Source organism: Nicotiana sylvestris, chromosome 9 (assembly GCF_000393655.2).
Source record: "Nicotiana sylvestris chromosome 9, ASM39365v2, whole genome shotgun sequence".
NCBI classification, from domain to species: domain Eukaryota; kingdom Viridiplantae; phylum Streptophyta; class Magnoliopsida; order Solanales; family Solanaceae; genus Nicotiana; species Nicotiana sylvestris.
The window spans coordinates 189,771,355-189,795,755 of record NC_091065.1 but is presented as its reverse complement, the minus strand read 5'-3'; the positions used below and the strand labels follow the sequence as shown (position 1 = coordinate 189,795,755).

At 39.3% G+C, this 24,401-nt stretch overlaps 1 protein-coding gene across 1 annotated transcript; it reads left to right on the top strand.

Moving 5' to 3' along the window:
• Positions 1-7,906: 7,906 nt before the first annotated feature.
• LOC104216613 (11S globulin seed storage protein Ana o 2.0101-like) lies at positions 7,907-10,916 on the top strand. The gene is made up of 5 exons (XM_070158437.1): positions 7,907-8,253; positions 8,793-9,063; positions 9,774-9,801; positions 9,838-10,262; positions 10,524-10,916. The coding sequence occupies exons 1-5, from the start codon at positions 7,907-7,909 to the stop codon at positions 10,914-10,916; spliced, it is 1,464 nt and encodes a 487-aa protein (XP_070014538.1).
• The last annotated feature ends 13,485 nt before the right edge of the window (positions 10,917-24,401 follow it).

The following is a 24,401-nucleotide window of genomic DNA, read 5'->3' as shown; positions in this document are numbered from 1 at the left end:
GAGAACCTGGTTCCCTATACTGTTTGGTTTTACAGTCTGTTGCTTACTATGGGAACTGATAGAGAACCTGGTTCTTTATACAGTTTGGTGGACTCTTAGTTTTTATCAATTGGTATCAGAGCAGGTTCTTTCTAAAAGTTAACACCTAGAAAGGATCTACATGGTTGCTCCACCAAATTTTGAGGAAGGATAATCAACGTACAGACCACTAAGATTCAACGACCAATACTTTGGTTGGTGGAAAAGAAGAATGCACGACTTCATAATGGTTGAGGACTCCAAGCTTTGGGACATGATTTGTGATGGTCCCTTTGTCCCTATGAAGGTTGTTGGAGAGGGAAAAAGGACTATTCCAAAACAAGAAAAGAATACAATGGTGCTGACTAAAAAGCTGTTGAGAAGAACTTCAAGGCGAAGAAGATTCTTGTATGTGGTGTTGGACCAGACAAGTATAATCGTATCTCGGCATGTGAATTTGTCAAGAAAATCCAGGAAGCTCTTCAAACGACTCATGAGGGAACTACTCAGGTAAAGCAGTCCAAAATGGATATGCTTACAACTGAGTATGAACTTTTTAAAATGAAAGAGGATGAGTCCATTCAAGAGATGCATACCCGTTTTACCTCTATAATCAATGAGTTTCATTCACTTGGTGAAATAATTCCAACCAACAAGCTGGTCCGGAAGATACTCAGTGTTCTACCAGGTTCCTAGGAGAGCAAGGTTAATGCTATCACTAAAGCCAAAGACCTGCAGAAGTTGACTATTGACGAGCTTATTGGAAATCTCAAAACATATGAGATGAAGAGAAAGAAAGATCTTGAAAGAAGATAGCCCAATGAGGAGACGAACATGGTTCTCAAAGCTGCCCAGACTGACTTAAGTAGTGATGAATCTGACATGACGTATCTCACTCGAAGATTTCAAAATATGGTTTGTAAAAAGGGTGAAATCCCAAAGAAAGGAAGTTCCGGCAAGAATTTCAAAGGAAATGATTGATGTCATAAGTGTGGAAAGTCTGGACAATTCATTAAAGACAACCCTATTCATAAGCAAGATAATTACAAAACCAACACTGACAAGGCAGCTAAGAGGAACCAGGTCCCTAACAGGAAATTCAAAAGAAGAAATGTTGCTGACAACGTGGTGAAGTAAGCTTTGGCTGACTGGGGAGATTCCTCCAGCGAATCTGAAGGTGAGGATGACCAAGGAGATGCATCTATGATGGTTGTTGATAATGAATCTTCAGAATATGAGTCAATCTTTGAACTCATAGCTAAATCTGATGATGACGAGGACAAGGAGGAAGATGAGGTAAGTTTTCTTGATTTTCAAAGAAATTTAAAAACTTACTCTAAGAAAAAATTGATGTCCTTAGCAAATGTGTTGATTGATGCCTATCATAGCCTCATTAATGACAAAAATGCTCTAATTAAAGAAATTGGTAATATAGAACAAGAGAGGGATGTTATGATAGTTTTCATTATAGATTTGAAGGAACATGTGAAAGAAGTAACCATAGAAAATACCTTATTGAAAAAATAAATGAAAAAATAGATGGACACCCCTAAAGGAAAAGAAGCGACTAGTGAGGCTCAACTTGAGCTTGAGAGTGAACTTAAGAAAGTTAAAACAAGTCTTGTTATTGAGTTTAAAAAGAATAGACACCTTCAGGAGGATATGAAAAGGGTTAAAATGATCTTGATAAGTCACTTAAATGGACCCGATCCTCCGATGTAATAACGTCTATGTACAAGAGTAATGGTGGAAACAGGCAAGGAATCGGGTTCCAAAAGGCTAAAACCTCCTATAATCCCTATAGCAATTATGTAACTGTGGCTGATAATAGGTTGTGCACTCACTATTATCAAACTGGTCATTACAAGGACTCTAGCAAAATTAAAATTCAGTATCTACAGAAAAATAAAGTTTTTTGTTGAAAAGTAACATACTGTTGAGGAACCTGGTCCTCTAAGAGGAAAATATATGTTTCCCGCATGGGCGAAAAGAAGTTTAATCCGCCCATTCTATCTTTATAAGGGACGCAAGCTGGTTTGGGTTCCTAAGTCTAATTAGTGATTTCATGTACAGGCTGGAGTGAGAGGTAGTAGTCAAAAATGGTATATGGATCGCGTCTGCTCTAAGAATATGACTAGAATAATAGATGATTTCCTCTCACTCTAGGCCTTCCAAGGTGGGAGTATGTTCTTTGAAAATGGCAAGAAGGGCTATATTCTTGGTGTTGGCAAAATTGGCAACACACTCTCCCATGCAAATTGAAAATGTGTACCATGTGAATGGTTTGAACTATATCTTGTTGAGTGTGTCTCAAACCTGTGATAAGGAAAAATAAAGTAAAGTTCTTGTCCAAATTTTGCACTATCACCAATCTCAAAACTGGTGAAGTGGTGTTGATAGCCGAAAAGTTCAAGAACATCTATGTTGCAGACCTTGATTCACTGAATGGTGGTGATCTAATAAGCCAAAGTGTCATTGATGATGATCCTGAGTTATGGTGCAGACGACTGAGGCATGTGAGTTTTTATTTGTTGAACAAGTTGGTTATGGAGGACCTGGTTCGTGGGCTGAAGCAGTCAACACTGCCTGCTATTTGATTAACAAGTGCATGATCAGTTCCCTTCTTGTGAAGTCTCTCTATGAACTGATCAATGGGAGAAAACCAAGCTGACTTACCTGAGAGCCTTTGGATGCAAAATGTTTTGTTCTCAACAATAGAGAAAAAGGGTCACATACCAAAGAAGATGAAGATGAAGAATTTACAAATGCTCCAGGTGAAGCTATAGATATTGCAAATTGAAAGACTGATTTGATGTGTGAGGTCAAGTAGAGTGATGAAGAAGATGCAGCGGAATCTCCAAAAGGCACAGAAGAACCTAGTCCCTCTATCACCTCGACTAAAGCTGAACATAGGGTTACTGATATTGCATCAGGTACTCCTGATGCAGAACAAAGAAGTGGAAGTCATAATTCTATTGATGTCAATGATGTTTCAAAAATGGAAGAACCTGGTCTTTCAAATTCTGAAGTTTAAGTACTTCAAAAAGCTGCTGAAAAGATTTAAGATGGAGAATGCTAAGACCATTGATACACCTATTGCCACTACTACCCGTTTAGACATGGACGAACTTGGTACTCTTGTCAATGAAACTATATATAGGGGTATCGTTGGATCTCTTCTGTACTTGACTGTTAGCAAAGCTAATATTGTTTTTAGTGTTGGGTTGTGTTCTATGTTCCAATAAAGCCTAAAAGAATCTCACTTGAAGGTTTCCAAAAGAATTTTGAGGTATCCAAAGGGAACGTAGGACCTGGTCCTCTTCTATCCTTCAGGAGATAATTTTGACTTGGTTGGATATGCTGATGCTTATCATGTTGGATATCTAGTGGATCAAAAGACAACATCTGGAATGGCACATTTTCTGGTTCATGTTTGATCTCTTAGGGTACAGGAAACAAAACTATGTGGCTCTTTCTACTATTGAAGCTGAATATGTGGATGTTTCCTCTTGTTGTGCTTAACTACTATAAATCAAGCAACAATTAGAAGATTTGGGTGTGTTTACAGAGTGTGTGCCATTGTTATATGATAACACAAGTGCTCTAAACATGTCAAAGAACTTGGTACATCACAATGGGACAAAGCACATTGATGTGCGACATCACCTTTTGAGGGATAAATGTCGAAAAAAGGTCTGATTTGTATAAAGTTTTGGAAGATGGAGAACCAGGTAGTAGACATATTCACCAAGGCACTGAGCAGAGAATATTTTGAAAGAAATCATCTGGAGTTGGGGTTGATTAAGCTCAACTAAGGAACTGATCCCTCGATGATTGACTATGTTAAGAAGGAAAGGTACAATACTAAAAAATATTTTTCGGCGACATCTAACTCAAATCTATACAGTTATATGTATATACACATGGAAGTTTCAAGACAAAACAAGTAAGAGTGACATTGCACTTCTAGAAGTCTTTGCTCAGATTTTCAAAAAATCGTCGAGGAACCTGGTTCCTGCGACTCAGATTAGTAGTCTCTCCAAAACTTATATACCTTTTTAATCTGCTGAGGTGTCATGTCATTAAATTATTCCCGCCTCTCTCCTAATTTTTGAAGTCCAAAATGTTAAACTTTTTCTGAACTGACCCGTTGACCCAAAAAATCACTTCCTTCTCTTACACCAATCAAAACCGATTTTCTTCTTCAAAACCAAAATCAACCTTGTCTAAAAAGAATCCTTCTCTCCAAATATACCAGAAGTGAACCCAACTCTGTCACATTCCAAAATCCTAACTCCATCTGAATCAAAAACCCAAGAAGTCTTTGGTAGATTTTAATGGGAGTTTAACTGAAAGGGAACAGGGTAGAGCTAATATTCTAGATCGTGAGGCTGAAATTGTTGGTGGGTTTGTATAAGACTTGAAGGATGGAGAAATTAGTGAATGTGTGCAAGAGGGGGAACTGAATGAGGGACCTAATCACTCAAGTCCTTCTTAGGATATTAATTCTAATGATGATCTTTCTTTTTAAGTTCTGTTTTTTAAACGAACTTTCGATCTAGTGAAAATGATTGATGAAACGTAGGCTAATTGATGATGAAGTGGTTTGACTTACTAATGTGGTTATTGTGGAAGACAAAATGAAGTGGAAAAATCTTCACTTGTGAGAAAAAAATGGAGAAAAGAAGTTGGCTGAGGAAGATGCAACAGATGATAAGGGTAAACAGATTGAGAAGAAGAAAAGTGAGACATGGTCGCTCAGGGAAATAAAGGATAGTGTGAGTGAAGAACCTAGTTCCTTACAGAATCAAAAGGTTGATTTATCGGGTTTGAAGAGGTAGAAGACTCTAAAGTCTCAAAAAGTGTTGTTAGGCAGAGTGTTGACTCTGATATTTCTAAAAAATGGAGGAACTTCTTGACATTGTTGAGTTCCAAAAATAGAAGCACCTCTTTGTTCCTCCAAGTCCCAACGTTTATGACGAAGAAGTAGAAACTTCAATGTTGTATGTGATACTATGATGCTATATGTAACATGGAACTAAGTTTGTTCTTTATTAGGAGAAGCTTGGGGAGATTCTTGGTGATCTGGTTGATGGTTCAGCCTACTTAGATAGGTAGAGAACTAGGTCCCCGTGGACCCTTGGCAGAATAGAATGTTAAGTTGAAGGCTGAGAATGAAAGATTGAGGAAATAGGTAGAGGACCTAAGAGAGCAGATGATCATTAATCAAAGGATTATGAATGAACGAATAGACTCATCAACGCCTTAGCCCCTTACTTTTATTCCTGCCTAGTGATCAATGCCTTTCACTCCTTCCAAATTCCCTTGAATTCCTATCTTCTTTTGATCCCTATGTTTGATGACATTGGTACTTTAGTTGTTTAAATTGTCATATTCTGTATTGTTGAAACTACTGTGCTTTTATTATAATTACTCTACTATGGGCAATCACTCTAATTTGTACAATGACATTCACTTGCTATTCTTATTATTGTTTATGCCGTGTTGCACAAATGGCATGAGTTAATGTTGTTGAAATTCATTTTGGTTGTGCTTCTTCTATTATTCTTTTCAATGATGTCAAAGTTATATAGGTGTCAACATGAGGGAGGAACATAATCGAATTGATATGTTGTGCTGTGCCTGAAAGATATTTCTGCTTCGCAGGGGGAACGTTGCTAATAACATGTTGATTATAGTTCTGATCTACATAGAAACATGTGAGGAATTCAAAAAGGGGGAAATTGCTCTAAGTTACGATGTTTCATGTTTTGATGATTTGTCAAACATTCTCAAGGAACCAAGTACGGACCAGATGTGATCCGTACATGTAAAGAATCTGATTCTCATAGGGGAATATCAATTCTAAGTTTGTCATCATTAGAAAGGGGAAAATTGATAAGTTATGCTATTTTGTGTTTTGATGATTTGCCAAACAATCTCGAGTAACCAGTTGTGATCAATTTCTTTGGTTTGGTTCTCATGGGGAATATGGTTGATTCGTAGGGGGAACAATGTGGAGATCTGATTCTCAGGGGGAATATCAATTCTAAGTTTGTCATCATCAAAAAGGGAAAATTGATAAGTTATACGTCTTTTGTTTTGATGATTTGACAAACTTCATGAGAGAACAAGATAAGGAACCTGATACAATTAGTTCTCTTGCGTTCAAAGTAACTAGTTAGATGTCTGGTTCAATTCTCAATAAAATCAGATAAGAAAACATCAAAGGGAACAGATAGGGATCAGTTCCCCTAGTCGTCGTATAGTCAAATCTATAGTTGTAAAAGTGGCTGCACTGTACCGTCTGGCAGGCTGCCGCACTGTACCGTCTAGCAGTAGTACAACAACACATCTATAACTTGCTAAGGCTGAACTAAAGGTCACTTTATTGCATCATCCTTGATGACATCACACACACATATTATCAACATTAGGCAAGAGATTTCATCTCCCTAATACTTGCAAATCAAAAAGTTAATATTCTCTCAAGTGCTAGCTACAACCTCTCTCAAGAACAAAACTGTTGCAACCTCAAGGACCAGATCCAAAGATTGAAGATATCTTAAGTCCTTAGGTTGTTGAGTCTTTGTTATTTTGTTCTTCATTTGTAATCCTACACTTTCAAGAAGTGTCTTTGTAGGACAGATTGAAACCATTGTTTGGTTTAGTTTCTTGACTAGAGTTAGTCAAGGTTTGTTGCTTTGTAATAGAGTTATTGCAAAGGGCTTACAATAGAGTTATTGTAAGGGGTGAGAGATTAAGAGTTTAATTCCTAGATTGCAATAGGTTGTAATATGAAGTTTGCTCTGTTTAGTAGAGTTGAAATCCTACTAGGGTAGGTCATGATTTTTAATCCCTTGAGCAAGGAGTTTTTCACGTAAATATCACGTGTTCGTTATTTACTGCCGATCTACTGTGGGAACAAATAGAGAAATTGATTCCTATACTATTTAGTTTTACACTCTGATGCTTACTGTGGGAGTACTGATAGAGAACCTCTATACAGTTCTTAGTTTTTATCAGGCATGTTGTTCCGTTTGAATATTTACGCCGCTAGACTGTAGAGCGAGAATGCCGTCAGTTTTTAACTGCGTTAAATCAAGAAATTTTCTTTTAATTGAAATGTAAAAGTTCTAGCAACTAATAACATGGCATCAATCCCATTTGAATATTTCTCAGATCTTACCTTCCAAATTTCTTCTTTTAATTCCGCTTTCATAAAAAATAAGATCGACAACCTAACTTTCTTTTTTCAATATTGTCATCACCCGATAGATATTTACAGATAATTTTCTTCTCTTTTTTCAATATTGTCATATCACCAAAAAGATATTTACAGATAATTTTACTTAATAAGTAGAATCTGTAATTCCGAAAATAGAACAAGTACTTTAACTATATACTGATAGTGTAAGAAATTTTTATATTTTCAAGTCACTTTTATCCCTTATATTTTCAAGAGTAGAAATTTCACTTTTTACGAAGGATTTTCAGTAAATAATTTTTGGATAATTTTAGTGTAAAAAATTTATTTATATTAACGATGTATATAAATTGAGAGGACAAGGTAATTATTACAACGAGGAAATGATAGATGAATATATTAGTTGAAACTTCTAATCAAAAGCGAAAACAAGTGTTAGTGAAAAAATACAAATCACATGCAAATACAAACACAAAAGAAATGTCTCTTTTCTGCATGCAGAAACCATTCGCCACATTACCACAAATCCTCTACGTATGTGTAAACCAATCAACCCTTTTATCCATGCAAACAAGTACGTGTCAAACCTTAATCTTGAATTCCTTCCCTATATATTCTCACCCTTTCTCTTCTCCATTTCCCATCAGCACAAAAACAGTAAGTGAAATAGAGCAAAAAACAATGGCTTCTAATCCCTCTCTCATTTGTTTTAGCCTTTGTTTCCTCTTTCTTTTTCATGGTACTTTTGCTCAGATCTTTGAGCACCAGCAAGTTTGGCGGAGGCTTCAACAGCAGCAGCAACATCGGGCGCTCAGGTCCAGAACTGAGTGTCGGATCGAGCGCCTGAATGCTCAAGAACCTACTCGTAGGTTCGAGTCTGAGGCTGGTGTCACCGAGTTCTGGGATCATACTCAGGAACAATTTGAGTGCGCGGGAGTTCAAGCCGTTAGGCATGAAATCCGACGAAACGGGCTTTTGTTGCCTTACTACAGCAACACTCCCCAGCTCATCTACATAATTCAAGGCTAGTATATATGCTTTATGTGTTTTAGTTTATGTAACACAATTACTTTTCACACTTTTGTTTGACCACAACTCCCTTTCATATTTATGAAATATTTTATATAACTAAATACTAACTATTGTGACTATTTTGTGTAATCAGGGGCGGAATGGGTTCACCGAACTCCTTTCGCCCCAAAATTGCACTGTATATATAACGAAAAATTCGTTTTGTGCCTCTATATATTATATAAATTACTTTACAAAGGCCCAAAAGCAAACCTCAATGGTCAATGGGTTCAGAATTTTTGGAGGCCATTGGTTCAATTCTCACTTGACAAAAATTTCTTTTAACTTTTTTTCTGAAACCCCCTGAAATTCTGTCTTCGCCTCTGTTTGTAGTATGTATTTACTGTTTAAAAATATTTGTATTTGAGTAAAATATTTTCACATAAAATGGGACAGTGGGATAGAGAGAGCATGTGTGTTATGGTTTTTTCTTTGTAATGGTTGTAAATATGTCATAATTTTTGCGTGACTAAAAAATCTGATCGAATGCAGGAAGTGGAGTGCATTCGACTGTGTTCCCGGGTTGTGCTGAGACATTCGAGACAGAGTCGGCACAATCGAGGAGGGGAGAAAGGGGAGAAAGAGGAGAAGCAGGACAGAGATTCAATGACCGTCACCAGAAAGTTAGACGTTTTAGAGCTGGTGATATTCTTGCTTTGCCTGCTGGTGTTACTCATTGGACTTACAATGATGGTGAAGAACCAATTATTAGTGTCTCACTTATTGACACTTCTAACCAGGCTAATCAACTTGATCTCACCTTCAGGGTAAGTAACTGCTGATTCTTGAATTGTCTTAATGTTCATTTTCTATACTCAGTTTGTGTTTTAAGGAAAACAAAATGAAGAATAATATTACTAAAACAGAACACTGAAAACTGAAATGGTTATGCCGGGACTCTTAAAATGGCCGTTCGGTGTGTGTCGGATCCTTAGGAGGATTTGATTCGGGTGTGACAGCATTTTTGGAGAGGCTGAGCAATGTCCTATGTGTGACGGATCCTCCAAGTAGTGCATTTTTGGAGGATCTGATATGGGTGTGGTGACAGTACAATCCTCCGAAAGCTTTGATTCGGGTTTGGCAGCATGCAGTATTTTTGGAGAGGCTGAGCAACGTCCGATGTGTGTCGGATCCTCCAAGTAGTGCATTTTTGGAGGTGTATTTTTGGAGGATCTGATATGGATGTGGTGACAGAGTTCCAGCAACATCCAGTGTGTATCAGATTATCCAAAAGAATGCATATTTAGAGGATCCGATATAAGATATGAATGTGACAACAGTTTTAGAGAGTTCGAGTAACATAGAACGACACTATTTGGTACCAATAACAAGGCCCTCACTAGAACCATTCAACGTTTTTAGTAGTATCATTTTTAATGTTAAAGTAGACTATGAGATGCTCCGATCTAATTTTAACTTTTTAGACATAAATTGTAACAAAGTCATGGTAATTGTTTGACTGAATTTCAATTTGCAGAAATTCTTCCTTGCTGGAAACCCTCAACGTGGTGTACAACAACAAATGTTAGGAAGACAACAAGAGGGAGCTGCTGGCCTAGGAAGAAGAGGTGAACAAGAGAGAGGAGGCAGCATCTTGAGCGGATTCGACGCTCAGCTTTTGTCCGACGCTTTCAACGTCGATCCTGAAATAATTAGGAGACTACAAGAACAAGCCCCGGAAAGGGGAGTCATCGTTCGGGCGGAGAACCTTCGGTTTCTCCAACCCGAAGAATCAGAAGAAGAACAACAACAACAACAATGGCAACAAGGTAGAAGAGGAGGAAGCTGGCCTTTGAATGGGTTGGAGGAAACTTTTTGCACAATGAAGTTGAGAGAGAACATTGGCCATCCTACTAGAGCTGACGTGTACAATCCACGTGGCGGTCGCATTAGCACAGTCAACGGTTTGACTCTCCCTGTCCTTAACTTTCTCCAACTCAGTGCTGAAAGAGGAACCCTCTACCGGGTAATTCCTTATCCCTTAACGTGACAATTATATCAAGAGTTTAATACAACGAACCAAACACTCAATAAAAAATATTCATTACTAATCCCTGTATTATTAATCTTTATATTATAATCATGTATAACATGTTTCTCAATCAAGACCCCTGAAAGGATAATTAACTACACAAATATATATATATGAATGTTATAAATTGGGATATCAATGACAAGTGGAGCTAGTATATATGAATGTTTGACATTTTGTTGCATGGTTTTGCAGAATGCTATAGTGGCACCACACTGGAACATGAACGCACACGCAATCATCTACATTATCCGAGGAAGCGGCCGAATTCAGGTGGTAGGAAACGCCGGGCGATCCGTGTTTGACGACGAGGTAAGGCAGGGCCAGCTACTCGTCGTGCCTCAGAACTTCGCGTTGGTGAAGAGGGCAGGCGAACAAGGGCTCGAGTACATTACCTTCAAAACCAACGACAACGCCATGACCAGCCCGTTAGCCGGGAGATTGTCCGCCATCCGAGCCATGCCCGAGGAAGTTCTGATGAACTCGTACCAGATTTCGAGACAAGAGGCAAGGAGTCTGAAGTACAACAGGGATGAGTTGAATGTTTTTGGACCAGGAGCTAGATCTGGTAGGCAGCAATATGCCTAAGAAATGTAAAATCAAATGTAATGTAATGTGCTCAAATCCTATGTTTTATGCTATGTAAAGTAATGTTAGGATTTGTAATGCCGAGGGAATAAAAAATGCCTCTAAATCTTGAATTTTAAGTACTTTGTAAGCGGGAGTTCTGGTGTTTAATCTTTGAGTGAATAAAATTGTGCTGACTATTTAATATCTTGTGTGTGGGCTTTACTATAAGCCACTGCTTCTTTTTTTTCTTTCTTTTCCTTCACTTTTTTTCCTTTTGACAAAGGCAAACCTACCCTTTGGGTAGGGGTTCACCTGTTCCCAATAACTTCGAAAAAATATATATGTATACATGTGTATTAGTCTCTATAAACGTATTCCCAGTCAATTTCAGTCAGTGCCAAAAAATTTAGGTGATATTATTTGTAGTTACATTACGTTTGTTTTATGAGGTATGAAAGTGTTATATAGTGTAAGATTGTATCCTACATTAGGGATTAAGTGACCTATTTACAAATATAAAAATATTGAAAATTGTTATTACATAAAATTAAATAAGAGAATAGATCAGTCTTGTGGAATAAGAATATTTAAATTTGTGCAATGAAATTTATTCGTTAGATAAAATGGTGGACTTATGCTAATTTGTATGTACATACACTTGCATCTAAAATATGAATCCTTCTGGGATAATTTTGAGATATATAAAAGTCCAACATATTAAAAAAATTGAGTATGGATTTGAGGGGCGGGGAGGCGCTCAAACTACTTGTAAAGAAAGTTTACATTCATTATTGTATATGGTCGAAATCGGGCTCATCTATTGCATGACAGATCGGGGTTGAAACGTGATGGGTTAAAGATCGATCCCGGATTATATCGAACTAAGGCAAGAAGATTAGAGCATGCGTATTCAAGACCATCGAGCTCGTAGCTCCGGAACCGACCCCGACTCCGATCAAGTTCAAGGAAATATTATCGGACCAAATAATGGAAGGCCGAAATATCCGTAACCGGTCGGATATCACGGGGGGGAATCTCGGCGCATATCAACGAGTGACCGACTAATTAGCAAATCATGAGATTTCTTACCTTTTGTAGAATTGTTTCTAAAGTAGCACTCCCCTACTATATAAAGGGGATCTGATTATTTGTAATAGACATTGTAATATGCATACAAAGGCAATACACTGTTATTTGTAGTTCTTATTATCTTATTCTTCTGTTCTAATATCGATTGAGGCACATTCTGGCTCGAGGGTGACTAACCTTCAAGGCTAACATTGTTCAATTTTTGCGGTTTGCATTCACTTTTCCGTCATTGATTTCAATATTAATCTGTTTTCTCAATTGGTATTAAGTTATATCATGTATTTTTAAAATCGCGTATAAATTCAATTGTTATCCAATTTTGAGGGTAAATAATTTGGCGCTCATCGTGGGGCTAAGGATAATAGTGGTTACTTGGTACAAACTTTCATAACACACACTATTTTACACTTGTTCTTTGGAGTGTCTTTGATTCCAAGACCAAAATGTTGAACTCTCAGTTAGCACCCCTATACTTTGATAATGATTTTGGCCATCACGGCGAAAATAATAACATATCATCGAGGAACGACGTACCCCCGGTCGATCTCGATGGAGTCCCGGATGTAGATCCAATCGATATCAGCTCACATGTAGCCATCAACGTAAATTTTGCCACCAATCCGGAGGACAGCGTCCGTGGGATGTTCGATCAGCCGCCCAAAGCACACATGGCAACGAAGATGGCGGAATCAACTTGCAGGTGATTTTCGAAATGTTGCAGGCTTAATAGGCGGCAATAGCCCAGCTCCAGAACCAGAATCGTCCACCGAGTAGGATTGAGCCTGAGCCATCCTAGGAAGTTGTCTACAAAGCTGAATCGGTCTCAAGGAGATTGAACGAGAAAGAATCGGGGACCAATCCTGTAATCATGAAGATGCTCGAGGAACTGAAAAAACGAATTGATTTGGGGGAAAAGAAGATTGAGGCAAACGACAAGAAGGTGAAAACTTACAACTCTAGGGTCGATCAAATCCCGGGGGCACCGCCGATATTGAAGGGCCTGGACTCCAAAAAGTTCGTGCAAAAACCTTTTCCCCCGAGTGAGGCTCCTAAGTCGATCCCCAAGAAGTTTCGCATGCTCGATATTCCTAAATACAATGGTACGACTGACTCGAACGAGCATGTCACCTCTTACATATGTGCCATCAAAGGGAATGATCTAGAGGATAATGAGATCGAATTTGTCCTACTAAAGAAATTCGGAGAGACTATGTCAAAGGGAGCTATGATATGGTATCACAATTTACCACCTAATTCTATTGACTCATTTTTTATGCTTGCAGATTCTTTAGTAAAAGCACACGTCGGGGCCATCAAGGTAGAGACAAGGAAGTCAAACCTTTTCAAGGTACGACAGAAGGACAATGAAATGCTCCGAGAATTCGTGTCTCGATTTCAAATGGAACAGATGGACCTACCACCGGTCACTAATAATTGGGCCGTTAAAGCCTTCACCCAAGGACTCGTTATTCAAAGCTTGGTGACTTCACAACAGTTAAAGCAGAATCTGATAGAATACCCAGCTATTACTTGGGCTAATATGCACAATCAGTACCAATCAAAGATCAGGGTCGAAGACGATCGACTTGGGGCTCCTTCCGGGTCTGTTTATCCTGTCAGACCCATCGACAGAATCAAGAGAGATATTGACTTAGAACTGAGGTCGAACAGAGATCGTTACCTTCCATATAATGGAGATCGTAGAAGCAGCAGATCTGGGTGAAGTTCTATGAGAAATGAAAGGAGAAGCGATCCAGGTCAGAGCTCTCGAGGGCTCATGAGAAAGAATGGCTTTGATAGGCCTATCGGACCTAAAGAAGCACCACGATTATTGGAATACAACTTTAATGTTGATGCGGCTGCCATCGTACCGGCTATCGACTATATCAAAGATACCAAATGGCCTCGACCTTTACAAACCGATCCAGCCCAAAGCGATCCCAACCAAATGTGCAAATATTATGGCACTCATAGCCACATAATGGAGGATTGTCAACAATTGAGAGAAGAAGTAGCATGGTTATTCAACAACGGGCACCTTCGAGAATTCCTGAGCAACTGAGCCAAGAATCATTTCAGAAATAGGGACTCTAACAAACAAACCGAACCAGAAGAACCTCAACACATTATCAACATGATCATCGGTGGAGTCGATGTCCCTCAAGGACCGATGTTGAAATGCACCAAAGTGTCCATCACAAGGGAAAAATGGACTCGAGATTATATACCGGAAGGAACCTTGTCTTTCAGAGACAAGGATGTAGAGGGGATCGTGCAACATCACAACGATGCTCTAGTAATATCTGTACTCATAAATAAATCTCGGGTTAAGTGTGTGTTAATTGATCCAGGTAGCTCGGCCAACATTATCCGATTGAGAGTCGTAGAACAACTCGATCTACAAGATCAAATCATGCCCGTAGTCTAAGTCCTGAATGGATTTAACATGGTATGTGAAACCACTAAAGGGGAAATAACATTACCAATCAATGCCACTGGGACCATACAGGAAGCCAAGTTTTATGTGATCAAAGGTGACATGAGATACAATGCCCTGTTTGGGAGGCCATGGATCCACAACATAAGGGCAGTAACTTCGACCTTTCACCAAGTGTTGAAATTCCCGACGCCGGGAGGATTAAGATGATCGACAAAGAACAACCAGACGCAAAGGAGATGTTTGTTGTCGATGAAGTAATTTCGACATCAACACTCTTGTCGTCAAAGGAAACAAGTGCAGAAGCAAAATAGGAATCCAAATAGCAATCATCGATGCCAGCCTCGACCCAACCAGACAAGTAGGGGACTGACAAAGACGATGACTACTCGGTTTCTCGATCCTTTATAGTCCCTGATGATTCCGATGCAACTAAGTCAACGGTCGAAGAGCTAGAGCAGGTCATATTGATCGAATATCTGCCCGATCGAAAGGTATACCTAGGCACAAGGTTAACTCCCGAGCTCAGAAAAAAACTCATTCAATTTCTTATAGCTAACATAGATTGTTTTGCTTGGTCCCATCTCGACATGACATGGATCGCACTGGAGATCACCACTCACAAGCTGAGATTGGACCCAAAATTTCATTCGGTCAAGTAGAAAAGGAGATCCCAGTCCGAGATCAAACATGCTTTCATCAAGGACCATATAACTAAACTCCTTAAAATAAGGTCCAATCGGGAAGTCAAATACTCGGAATGGTTAGCAAACGTAGTAGTAGTCACTAAAAAGGGAACAAACTGAAATGTGTGTGGATTATAAAGATTTAAATAAGGCATGTCCTAAGGACTCTTTCCCTTTTCCTAACATCGATCACATGATCGATGCCATGGTCGGTCACGAGATCCTCAGTTTTTTCGATGCCTACTCCGGGTACAACCAAATAGGAATGAACCCGGATGATCAGGAAAAGACCTCCTTCATCACAAAGTATGGCACATACTGCTATAACGTAATGCCATTTGGATTAGAAAATGCCGATGCCACTTACCAATGCCTAGTAAACCGGATGTTCGAAAAACAAATAGGGAAATCCATGGAGGTTTACATTGATAATATGTTAGTTAAGTCCCTACGAGCAGAGGATAATTTAAAGCATTTGCAGGAAACCTTCAGTATATTGAAGAAGTACAATATGAAACTGAATCCGGAAAATGTGCGTTTGGAGCCGGATCAGGTAAATTTCTCAGGTTCATGGTATCCAACCGAGGGATCGAGATCAACCCCAACAAGATCAAAGCTATCGAGGATATCATGTTAGTGGACAACATGAAAGCCATGCAAAGGCTAACCATTAGGATTCTCGAGGGTTAGAGTTATCGAAAACTTTGTTATGCCTTAGCATAATTTTGTTCGAGAGTTCGAATAATTTAGTACCCCTTAAGGTTTTCGAGGGTTGATGCTATCTCAACCCTTTGTAATTTTGCCGAGGGTAGCCTTGTTTAACCAATTTTGTGAAAATATTTGAAGGCCTGTTTTATTACAGAATTCGGACGTCTTCGAACCGTGTTAGTTTGGCCGTGGCCTTTAACTTGATATTCCATTGGACTTGTTTATCGATTATACTTCACACTTGTTCGAAGTATTAGTCCCCCGAGTGGGGTGGCCGTGGATTATAAAATCGAGGATTGCCTTTTTAAGATCTTAAGATTTTGAAGTTTAACAATTCGAGCGTGTCAATTTTCGGACGACAGTCCCCGAGTACGGGTTTAATTTCTCGGGCATCAGTTGCGATTGGCTCTTGAGCTTGTTTCTATAAAATATCGTAAGTACAAAATTGTAAAGTAAAAACTTCACTAAGGCATGGAACATCTAATAAGGAAAAAGTACTTCTTCCAATAAATCATTCATGCGTACATGTTTTGTCATTAGGGCTCGGGCAATCTACATGGGCAAGGTTCGTTTGACTGATTGGCCTTTTATAAAATTATCCTATCGAGACCCTGCTGATACGAAACATCTTTTTTGAAAACATAGCATCCGAGGGTGATTCTCCCCAGTATTCGAGGTTGATTGTAAAGAAGCCTCAGATACTGTTGAAATGTCCTCATGTATCACATATAATTGTTGCCTCGTTGAAAACCTCGCCGAAAAAACCCATTTGGGACAAAAACCGATCTAAGGGGAAAAGAGTGCAACGTGTGCTTTAAAACCTGAAGTCTTTGTGTTGAATCGGCGGGTATCCCGAATCGGCATACGATGTGATCCTAGATGAAGTCTATAACTTCATTCCCTCTAACTTTCTCGAAAGCCTGTGCTTCAACCCATTTACAGAAATAATCAATCATAAATAAAATGAATTTAGCTTCACCTAGGGCTGATGGCAGAGGATCAACGATGTCCATCTCCTATTTCATTAATGTCCACGGTGATAAGATTTAATGCAGTTGCTCTCTGGGTTTGTGGATCATCGGCGCATGCCTTTGGCATTTTTCACATTTTCGAATGAACTCCTTAGTATCTTTTTCCATACTGTCCCAATAATATCCTGCTTTGATGAATTTGTGAACCATTGATTCAGCACCGAAATGGTTCCTGCAAGTGCCCTCGTGAATTTCTTGTAGGATGTAGTTGGTGTCTCCCGAACCCAAGCATATTTCCAACGGACCATCGAACATCCTTCTGTACAATGTTCCATCTTCGGCCAATGTAAATCGTGCAGTTTACGTTTGAAGGGTCCTCGATTTCTTAGAGCCCGATGGAAGCTTCCCATTCTTTAGATAATCGATATATTTGTTCCTCCAATCCCAAGCCAGGCTTGTGGAGTTTATTTCGGCATGGCTTTCTTCGACCATCGATTTTGAAAGTTGTACGATACTTCCCGAGCTAATTTCATGATCTTCGACTGATGACCCTAAGTTTGCCAGGGCATCGGCCTCACCATTCTATTCTCGATTACATGCTGTAAGGTCCATTCTTTGAACCGGTGTAAGGTTACCTGCAATTTATCCAAGTACCTTTACATTCGATCTTCTTGGACTTCAAAGGTTTTGTTGACCTGGTTAACCAGGAGCTGGGAATCACACTTGGCCTCGATGACCTCTTCTCCTAAACTTTTAGCCAGCTCGAGACCTGCAATCATGGCCTCATTGTTAGTCAACTTAGGGGTTTTGATAGATTGTCTAATTGTATTGCATGTGTGTGGCTTCAGAATGATGCCTAGCCCAGATCCCTTCACATTTGAAGAACCATCTATGAAAAGGGTCCACACCCCCGAGGATATGCTCGATTTTAGCAATAGCTCCTTTTCGACCTCAGGCACGAGGACTGGTGTGACGTTGGCCACGAAGTCTGCTAAGATTTGAGACTTGATGGCCGTTCAGGGTTAATACTCGATATCGTACCCACTAATTTTGATGGCCCATTTGGCTAGTCGACTCGAGAGCTCGGGCTTGTGAAAAATGTTGCGAAGGGAATAAGTGGTTACAACATAAATTGGGTGACATTGAAAATATGGTTTTAATTTTCCTAGAGGCTCTTAGAGCAAGCTCTAGTTTTTCTAAGTGTGGGTACCGAGTCTCTATTTCACCTAAAGTTCGGCTAACATAGTAAACAGGAAACTTGTGTGCCTTGTTCTTCTCGAACTAAGACACCACTTATTGTGACCTTCGAGACTGCCAAATATAAGTAGAGTTTGTCGTCCGCTTTCGGAGTATGAAGCAATGGTGCGCTCGAAAGGTACCACTTTAATTCTTCCAATGCATGTTGGCATTCCGGGGTCCAAGTAAAATTGTTCTTCTTTTTTAGAAGTGAGAAGAACCTATGGCTTCGATCAGAAGATCTCGAGATGAACTGGCCTTAATCAGCTATCCGTCCTGTTAGCCTTTGTACGACTTTAACACTATCCACGGCTGTGATGTCTTTGATTGCCTTGATTTTATTGGGGTTGATCTTGATTCCCTGATTTGATACCATAAATCCAAGGAACTTGCCTGAACCAACTGTGAATGTACATTTCTCGGGGTTGAGCTTCATGTTGTCATGTCTCAATATGTCGAAGGTTTCCTGGAAATGTGTCAAATGGTCCTCTGCGCGCAGGGACTTAACTAGTATGTCATCAATATAAAGCTCCATTGATTTACCTATTTGTTATTCGAATATACGGTTCACTAGGCATTGATAAGTAGCACCAACATTTTTTAGCCCAAACGACATTACATTATAGCAATAAGTACCTTACTTAGTGATAAACGAGGTCTTTTCCTGATCCTTGGGGTTTATTTTTATTTGGTTGTACCCAGAGTAGGCATCAAGAAAGCTGAGGATCTCGTGGCCGGCCGTGGCATCGATCATGTGATCGATATTCGGTAGTGGAAAAGAGTCTTTAAGGAATGTTTTATTTAAGTCTTTGTAATCTACAGACATTCTAAGTTTATTCCCCTTCTTGGGGACTACAACTATGTTCTCTAACCACTCGGGATATTTTACTTCCTGGATGGACCCTATTTTGAGAAGTTTGGTTACCTCGTCCTTGATGAATGCATGCTTTACCTCGGACTATGGACTTCTCTTTTGCTTTACCGGTCTGAACTTCGGGTCCAAACTCAATCGATGAGCGGTGATCTTCAGTGGGATCCCTGTCATGTCAAGGTGGGACCAAACAAAACAATCCATATTTTTAATAAGGAATTTACCGAGTTTTTCCCTAAGCTCGAGAGTTAACCCCATACTCAGGTATACCTTTCGATCAGGCAGATGCTCGATCAGTATGACTTTCTCCAACGCTTCGACCGTCGATTTTGTGGCATTGGAATCATCGGGGATTATGAATATTCGAGGTATCATACAATCATCATCTTCGATAATTTTCTGTTGTTCCAATCTGGTCGAGGTCGGCGACTGTGGTTTCTATTTGACATCTTATGTTTCCTTTGATTATGGTCCCTTTACTGATGTTAGTGCCGATACCGGTATTACTTCATCAATTGCAAACATCTCTTTGGCTGCTGGTTGCTCGTTGTACACCATCTTGACTCCTTTCGGTGTTGGGAACTTCAAGACTTGATGAAGCATCGAAGGTAATACCCTCATATTATGGATCCAAGGTCTTCCGAGTGGCGCATTATACCTCATATCTCCTTCAATCACGTGGAACTTCGTTTCTTGGATAGTTCCGACCACGTTTACTGGCAACATGATTTCCCCTTTGGTGGTTTCACTTGCCATATTGAAAACGTTTAGCACTCGAGCTGCAAGCACGATCTGATCCTGAAGAGTGAAGACCGAGTAGCTCCACGATCCTCGATTGAATAATATTCGCGAAGCTAACTGGATCAACCAACACACGTTTAACTTGAATTTTATTCATAAGTATAGATATTATCAGTGCGTCATTGTGAGGTTGTTCCATTCCTTCTGCATCCTCATCGTTGAAAGATAAGGTATTTTTTGGTACGTAGTCCCGATACGCTTCTCCCTTGTAATAGTGACTTTGGTGAGTTTAAATGTCGGTCCACGAGGGATATCGACCCCCCCCCCCCGACGATCATATGAATCACGTGTTGTGGTTCCTCCTGTTTGTTTTTCCTGTTTGCATCCCTATCTCTAAAGTGATTTTTTGATCGGTCACTCAAAAATTCTCGAAGATGACCCTCGTTGAATAAACGAGTTACCTCCTCCCTTAATTTTCTGCAGTCCTCGATTCTGTGACCATGGTTTCCATGGTACTTGCACATTTGATTCGGATTCCTTTGAGCTAGATCGGTTTGCAGGGGTCTAGGCCACCTAGTATCCTTGATTCATCCAATGGCCAACATAATACCTGAAACATCGATGTTGAAGTTGTATTTCGATAACTGTGGTGCCTCCTTAAACTAGACGTTTTTATCAAAGTCATTATTACTCATGAGCCCTAGAGAATTTTGACCTCGATCATTTTAAACAGGATTACGTCCCGGTCTATTGTTCCTTCATCTGTGCTATATGATTGGTATCAATCTCTGTTCGATTAGGGCTCTATGTCGATGTCCCTTTGAATCCTGCCTTTGGACCTGTTTGGGTAAACGGAACCGGATGGAGCTCCCAACTGTTCATCCTCGAATCTGATCTTTGATTGGTACCGATTATGCACGTCGGCCCAGGTCACTGCTGGATATTCAATCAAATTCTGCTTTAGGTGATGTGATACTATCGAGCTTCGCTCGTTCAAAGTTTGAGTAAAGGCTTGGACGGCCCAATCATCTGTAACCGGGGGTAGGTCCATGTGTTCCATTTAAAATTGAGATACGAACTCCCTTAGCATTTCATTGTCCTTCTATCTCACTTTGAAGAGGTCCGACTTCCTGGTCGCGACCTTTATTGCTCTGAGGTGTGCCTTTACGAATGAATCATCGAGCGTGGCGAAAGAATCAACAGAATTGGGTGGCAAATTGTGGTACCATATCATTGCCCCCTTCGATAAAGTTTCCCCAAATTTTTTCAACAAAACAGATTCAATCTCATCATCTTCTAAGTCATTTCCCTTTTATTCCGCTTGCGTATGAAGTGATGTGTTCATTAGGATCGGTGGTACCATTGTACATAGGTATGTTCGGCATACGAAACTTCTTAGGAATGGGTTTCGGAGCCGCACTTTTAGAAAAAGGCTTCTACACGAACTTCTTCAAATCCAAACCCTTTAGGATCGGGGATTCCCCGGTATTTGGTCAACTCGTGAGTTGTACGTTTCCACTTTTTTGTCATTGGCCTCGATTTTCCTTTCACCTAATTCTATCCATTTAATGAGCTCCTCGAGCATTCTCATGATGGAGGGGTCAGTTCCTAATACATTATCGTTCAATTTCTCCTGTACAAAATTGACCCTATGAACAACTTCCTGTGACGTATCGAGTTCAATTCTGTTTGGTGCCCAATTCTGGAGTTGCGCTATTGCAGCCTGCTGAGTTTGTAGCAAGTCAAATATCATTCGAAGGCTAATTCCGCCTTCTTCACCATTTTGCAAGTTCTGTTCGGTTTCCCGAGCGTCTCTGCGGATGTTGTTTTCAGGGTTGGCGCCTAAATCTCCACAAAAGGCGACACATGAATTGACATCAATCCGATTTACGGCCTATGGTGCGTCGGGATTGATCGGAGGCACTCCGTTTCCCGGGGCGACTATGTGGTCATTTTTACCATGAAGACCAAGGCCGATATCAGTATGAGTGGGTACTACTTGAGAGTTCGACATGTTGATTCCTGAAATAAAAAATACTCACAAGAACAAGCGTAAAAGCAGTGTGTGTTATGAAGGTTGATATTAAGCAATCACTATTATCCTTAGCCCCGTAGTGGGCGCTAAACTGTTTACCCTAAAACTCGAGTAACAATTAAACTTTTAATGTGATTTTAGGGATACGTGATTTCACTTAATACCAATTGATTGATTTAGAGATAAGTGATGGGAATTGACAAGAATATAAAATAAACCAATGCTTGGACAATACCCTCGAGCTGATGAACCCTTGAAAGTAATGAAGCAAGAACAGTTCAAGAGCAGTAAGTTGATGAGCAGAAGAAAGAAATATTATATTGCCTTGATATTCGTGAATATAAGATGTTTACAAATGATGGGGACCCCTCTTTATATACTAGAGGAATCTTAAATGTGGTAAAATTCTAATTATGGAAGTAAATCCCATGATTAATACAAATAACCGCTCTTGATTTGATCTGTTCCGAGATTTCCACCTTGATCTCCGATCGGCTATGGATATTTCACCTTTCCGTTATTGCGTTCCGCTCGAAGCTGATCATATCTGGTCTCGATCGTCGGGGACCTCGATCTCGATGGGTACCTTGATCTCCGAACTCGGTACCTTGTCTTCGTGCTCAGGCCTGATCCATTACGAGGCTGACCCTCGATGTAGTTCTCTGATCTCGAAATAATGGCAACCCGATTTTACCCGTATATATATATGCTGAAATCCTCCCTTTGCCATTAAAAGAAGAATATGATTATTTTTGCCACAATTTTCTAGTGAGCAACAAATACCCATACTCCTCTAATTTTTCCACATATTTCATCTCCAGTGAATATACTCCCTGAAGTTTGCTTTCACAAGCTAGAATCACATAAAAGACTACTGTGGTTAGCCCTCCAAGGCCACTGCAAGTGGTATAAAATGTGGGATTCATCCGAAGCTTATGTGCCAGCAGTAGGCAAATGTTTTTTGTCTCATCCACGATATTACGAAGATTTATCACGAATTGGTACATTCTGTGTTAGTTTCCACTTGCCAATCTATCGCAACCCTATTTCTTTATTTGGCCCGGCCTTGAGACTGATAGTGTTACACAGATCCCCTCTTGAACAATCAATTACAAAAATATGAGTGGAATAACGCAAATGGAAGAACTAGTCATTGCATAACAAGTCCTTTTGCAAATTATGATGTTCTTTTAATATATTATGCATATTTTTATTGGCAGGGGAATTATCCAAAGTCACTGAAACGACGTCTTATCAATGTCCTATAATCTCAAACAAATATATAATCGGAGCCACTTCAACTATACCTTAAGCATGATGCATAAGATAAAGAAATCACAATTTTTACATGAATATTCAGCCAAATTTATTATTTTACCTTTTTTAAAAACCAATTTATATAGATTATATACTAATTATATATGGTAATACACGTATATTACACGAATTAGACATATATTATATATTCTTCAACTATTTTTAAACCAAGCGGTTGGATGAACGACTATTTAAGTTAATTTTTCCTTTACCTTTTCTTTCTATAAAAAAGGTAAAAATTGCACGGGGCGCCCTATTTGGTCGCCCCCATTTAACCCATACCCATATTTTTAAAATTATTTAACCTATACTCTAATTTTTACAACTTCAGGTGCCTCCTTCTTCCTGCGCTCCTTTCTTCCTCGTTTCTTTTCCTCTTCCGCAAATGAAACTCTCATGTTTTGCCTAGCTGACCAAGGCGATGCTTTTTCCTTCCTACCCCATACTACCCTGGGTATGTTACGTTACATTAATTATGTTACTAGTCCTTCCTACAAAATAACTACTACTCCCCTCGTTAATGACTATTCATTCTTTACTGATGGTTCTTTTGCATTATGCAATGTAGATTTGACAGAGACCTCAAATGGAGAACTGGAGCTGAGATTATGCAAATATAGTGCACAAGTTCAAACTTCAGCTAAAATATGCTGAAGTTCAGCAAATAAAGAACAAAACTTCAGCTAGTAGAATGCTTAAGTTCAGCAATTACAAACAAAAACTTTAGTCAACACTAAGTTTACGCGAATAACTTCAGCTAAAATATGCTGAAGTTCAGAAAATAGAGAACAAAACTTCAGTTAGTAGAATGCTTAAGTTCAGTAATTACAAACAACTTCAGGCCCGTCTACTAGAATGCTGAAGTTTGCGTGATTGCCTTTGCTACTTCAGGCCCGTATGCCTGAAGTTTACGCAAAAAGTGGGTATGCTTGCAACTTTTTTTGCAAAGCGGGTATAAGTTAAAACGTGACACAAAAAGGGGTATAGATGCAAATCCTCCAAAAAAAGGCATTATTCTGATTTCCCTTTTGGATTGGACCTTTTAACAGGTCCAATATGTTCTGAGCCCAAAACTTTATTGGACTGTGACCGGCTCGATATGGTGACCCGGCCCAATTGAAAACCTCCGACGGGCTTTGATGTTTATGTTTTACTCTAGTTCGGGGAAATGTATCACTCATTATAAATGTTTTTAGATTGAGTTTAAATCATTTACGTGCGAAGAATTTTATATTATCAGATAACTAAAAGGATGTTTATAGGTAAATTTTTTTAAAATGTGAAATTATTACTCTTCAAATAAAATAAATTATCTGTTATAACATGTAAAGATAACTTGATGTGTAAAAATTTCTTATATTGGCTGTGTATACAGAGACGAATTTACGTGGAGGGGGGTGGGGTACATGCAC